General features: G+C 37.4%; 1 protein-coding gene across 1 annotated transcript; it reads left to right on the top strand.

Moving 5' to 3' along the window:
• The first annotated feature begins 988 nt into the window (after window positions 1-988).
• Window positions 989-3959, top strand: LOC107434017 (uncharacterized). Its single transcript, XM_016045425.4, has 6 exons — window positions 989-1393; window positions 1819-1954; window positions 2182-2266; window positions 2361-2408; window positions 3312-3412; window positions 3498-3959. The coding sequence occupies exons 1-6, from the start codon at window positions 1204-1206 to the stop codon at window positions 3628-3630; spliced, it is 693 nt and encodes a 230-aa protein (XP_015900911.1). The 5' UTR covers window positions 989-1203; the 3' UTR covers window positions 3631-3959.
• Window positions 3960-5012: the final 1053 nt, after the last annotated feature.

The raw sequence follows: 5012 nt of genomic DNA, 5'->3' as shown, positions 1-5012 counted from the left end.
TCAAGACCAAGCTGCCGAAGACAACCAAGGAAGTGGAGGAGATCCTTGCAGAAAGAACCAGAAGCGTGCATCGTCAGCCAGTACGAGAATACCTCATCAAGTGGAAGGGACTAGGAGAAGAAGAAACCAGCTGGGAGAAGGAAGGCAACTTGGCAGCCTACAAGCAGCAGATCGAGGAGTTCAAGGCAGCGGAGTCGTCGAGGGCGTCGATGGAATGAGTGGGGGAGGATGTAAGAGTCATACACTCCTTCGCATTTTGATTGTAAATACCAAGCCAAGTTCATCCAGGGTCATTAGTCAAGCCCATGGTCACTTGCTTGGATCTCTAGCTTTTGTTATTCGAAATAGTGCCATTATGATTCCTCGCATATTTTGATGTATTCCTGTCGGAATGAAAATGGCCCGATAAGCTCTTTGGAGGGGGGTGGCTAGTCGGCGAGTTGTTGGGCTAGACCACTAGCATAGGTGAGAACTTGTAATAGCGTGCTTGTAAACCTCTCTGCTGTTCTCTTCATCGAGACCGAATAAAACGAACGCATTTCCAGTTCATCGTATTGTTGCCTTGTTTACTGACCCCATTTTCTAACGATTGTGTGATTACATGCTTTATTTTATTACTTGCTTGGTGCATGCACAATACTAATATCGTGTGGGTTATTTACTTGCGAGAGACATTAACGGTTGGCTTACTACCCGCGAGGGGCGAGTAAGCACCGCACGGTCCCGTTGTACGCTTAGAGCGGTGGGATCGTGACACAATGCATGTGAAGACACATGGTAACACTTGTCAAATTTTAAAAAAACATGTGATAAACTTGCGTTCATATTTGTATTTGCTCCACCATGATTTTTCAAAACTCAACACTCAATTGGGTTGCCCAAGTCCGATTCGATCGGGTAAGATTTTTCAAAACTCCTAACCTGATCTGATTGCCATCTCTAAATGTATTTTATCCTCAAATTACACTGCAGATAGGTTATGTAACTTTCAACAAATTTAAAAGAAAAATCCAAAGAACAAACCTTTGGGTCCCTTTTCAATTTCAGAAAAAGTAAGGGGCTCTCTGAAATTGCTCAATTCCCAAAACGACAACCAGCATGCCGCTATATCCCCTAGCTTTTTGCTGCGCTGCCGTTCCCTCTGATTCTCCATACTCCAAAGCTTGAAGAGCCTCGCCTTTGCTCTTTGTCGTCCTTGGAAAAATGCCAAAGCTGAGTCTTCTCCGAACAGTAATCAGATCGAACCCCTCCTTCTTTACTGTTCGAGCTGATAAGAATGGCCTCTCTTCGCTTCTTCTTCGCGAATCGCCGAGATTCATTTCCACCGAAGCAGAAAACCAACCGCCTAAGGACCCCCCTGTGGAAAATTCATTTCTCGAAACCCCTGGCACTGGTATGGATATCCTCCTGACTTTCGACCTTCCATGGTTGGGGGTGGGGGCGTTTCCGTAATCTTATCGCTGTTCTCAGGTTTTATTATTTAGGGTTTTAGAATTCCTATTGTTGAGGTTTCGATTCCTTTACGAGTTAATGAATGTCATAGAAAGAAAACTTTTTTGTATTTCCCTGGAAAAAAATAAAATAACTATAAGAAAAAAAGTTTTCTTTGCTGTGATTGTTGCTCGGAAAATGTAGAATGGTATACGTTAGCGTTTGGGTTTATAGGAATTGTTGTTGGATTCAAGAAATTGAAAATATATGTATATTATAATAATAAAATTTCTCCTAAAAGGCTTGGTTAATTTAACTGACAGTTTGCTCATAGCTTTTTTTTTTTTTTTTTTTTTTTTTTTTTTTTGGGGCTCTCTGCTGGATCAGGTTTGGTGTATGGTAAACTGTATGGCATTACAAGAAATACATTGAAGACAGATATTGTGAATTTGCTAGAGGGTTGTAACTTGACCTTGGAAGATGTTAAAGTTGACTATAGCCGGAGCTTCACCCCACTTGGAATGTACTCTTCTCCTTCCTCTATAGTTGATTGCCGAAATAAAGCTGAATTATTTTATTTTATTAATATATATATATATATATATATATATTTTGTGGAGGTGAAAATCATATTCTTTGGCTATCTAGCCTGTTTTCGTACTCTCCACTTGTTGCTTTTACTTTGCTGTTCCAATGTTAATATTAATGCTTCATTGTAATCTTATTCTTATTTATGCTTGTTGTACCCAGGATGGTGCAATTCCCCTCTCGTCAAGCTTATGAACAGGCAGCTAGAGTGATTTCACGGAGGGGTCGTCTGAACAGATTGGAGAGGGTAATGCTTGCCTTATTGCATCGGCTATGACATAATTGTTGTTATTATTGTGTTATTATGTGAATGTATCTAATGATGATTGTTATTTATTTAGGCTGATCGGTCACAGTGGGATATTCTTACACCCTATGATGGAAAAACTGTGAGTCAACTTTCATTTGTATTTGTGTTATTTCATGATAGACCCAATGGTTGGAGTGAGATGCATTTTCAGGATATGTGTTGTTAGGGCTTCTATGGAGTTGTATTAACCAATTTATTTAATTACCTGCGTAACCAATTAGCCAGCTTGCCCAGTATATAATAGGACTTAGAGCCAAAACGGAAATGTGATTGTAATTATGGATGGTTTATAAATCATCATTTGGGGCTGTTCTTAATTTTGCTGGTTATACATGGTATTGGCCAATTTAAGTTAGTTTTACCCTGAACATATTGGCTGCATTCTTGTTTTATTTTTCTACCTCTCGATGAACATTTTTGATAATGTCTTTTTTTTTTTTTTTTTTTCTGTCTTTTGTCAAATGTGTCCAAATTGAATTGAACCAGAACTTTTATCTTTAGATAAAGTGAGGCTGGAGTTGCATCCCTGCAGTCTAGTTGTAAATTTCTTCTTTCTTCTTTCTTCTTTCTTTTATTATTATTTATTTATTTTTTATAAAAGAAAGAGTTGATTGAATAAGATCCTAACTATGGCAATGACCGCAGCAGTCAGAGAAATTTTATGATTCCCATTTGAGTTTATATTTTTTATGATTTCCATTTTAGAGTTTATATCTTTCTCTTTGGCAAATATATACCACAATATAAGAACTTAGGTTTGGATTGACATTCAAAATTTCTCTCAGTTATTTGGCATATTTGCATTGTGCAAAATTTCTTTCAAAATCTAAAGGCTGCTGGCACATAACATTTTTGGTCCCTTGTCTTTGTATTTTTATCCCTCCCAATTCATGTTTTCATGTTGGTTCAATTGACATAAAGACTGGTTATAGTTTCACTCTGTCTAAAATGATCTTAGTTTGGACTTTCTGTCTTTCTTCAGGTTTTACTGCAAGGAATTCCTAGAAATGCAGTTCCAGAAGATGTAGAACGCTTTCTGTCTGGTTGTCAATATGACGCATCCTCCATCCAGATATTCCTCAGGTAGTGTCTAGTAGTTTTTCAACAAGTTATGGTATGTTAATTTTTCAACCATTTTTTAAAGTTGAATCCTCTGACTGACTTGCAGAGCAGCATACCCAGATCCTATTAAAATGGCTACTATACGTTTTCCCTCCCCAACTGAAGCAATGAACGCATTTATCACAAAGAACAGGGCCTTCTGTCTGAATAGTCAAGTGACAGTGCGTGTTCTTCAGTAAGGATTTTGCTTCTTTCTTCCACTGAGGGGCATTATTTCAAGACAAAAGGTGAAGGTAGGAGGAGATAATAGGAGGATTAAAGATGCCTGCAGTCTGTAATTTGAATTGACACATTAGGAAATTACTTCTTGTGAGAGGCTTTTGGAGATTTTCTATTTTGATCTCATTTTGGTTTACGGACAAATTGAGTTCAGTGTTGGATATTCCTATCAACAAGTATGTTCATCTTTACTCGTTGATCTTTTGTTGACTAGAAGTAACTACGAAGATATTGATTGTTGTTCTTTTTCTGAAGTAAAGGGAAATTAATAAAACCAACTTTTTTGTCATTGCTTATGAAAAATGGATATTATGTCAGCAAAAGTGAAAGATCACATCCTCTTCCACAAATATAGTGCAGAGTAAAGACAAAACAGAAAGGGAAAAAAAAAAAAAAAGAAAAAAAAAAAAAGAAATGGTATCCATAGAAATCTACACAAAGCAACTGTTCCAACCGTATTGCAGAAAGTTCAGATTTTTGCACGGCCCAACATTTTTTCTATGTCTTGGCTCTACGAAAAAGAAAGAAAGAAGATCAATCTTGGCTTTGTAAAATAAAGTTGACTTATTGTTCTTTCTAATAGCGTCAAGCTTTTCCATAGAGTTGAATTATCATTCTTTCAAAAAGCTCAAGTTATTAGAAAATTATCATCATTATAATGGGTTCAAAGGTTTTAGATCTCTGGAGGATAATGTTTGTGATGGATGTTTGCCTTTGAGGAACCAGATGATGAGAGGAGCAATTGAAGCGGATGATAAATTTTTGTAGAATGAATTTCATTGTTGATATTGACATAAGCAGAGAGGTCAGGTGACCGAAATCATATTTTCTGAACCCCCAGTCGTTAAAGTAAATTAGCATGCGACTCAAGAAGGGAAAAGCAGTTTTAGCCATCTTCTAGAATACAAAATATATGATACATAAAAATGATCATGATTATGCTGAGGCTTGATGATTCTGGAAGTAAAAATTTGTGAAAAAACAAGTGTTTCTTTCCATTGAGTTGCTTACTATAAGCTTTTCCTATTAACAGATTGCTCAAAGCCACTTTCTCAGTGCCTTCTTCTAGTGAACGATGTACCGTCATCCTCAAAGTCTTCTTCCCTTCTTATCTCCATGTAAATAAACCCACAGTTTCCTTTCCCCATCAAATTTTACTCAATGATCAAATTCATAGTGCAAGCGGGCTCGACCCCGCTTACAACTGGGTTGAGTTGTTCATCAGAGAGATCTTCCACAATATACCCCAAGTCCCAAATCAAAGTACAAACATTTGCTCTTGTACCAACACTTGCAGGCAATCTAGCCGCTGCATCCCTCACAAGACACAGAACTGCAACAT

The sequence above is a fragment of the Ziziphus jujuba genome, chromosome 11 (assembly GCF_031755915.1).
Source record: "Ziziphus jujuba cultivar Dongzao chromosome 11, ASM3175591v1".
NCBI lineage: Eukaryota > Viridiplantae > Streptophyta > Magnoliopsida > Rosales > Rhamnaceae > Ziziphus > Ziziphus jujuba.
Note: the sequence above shows the minus strand (reverse complement) of the source record. Positions and strands in the feature narration are given on the sequence as shown.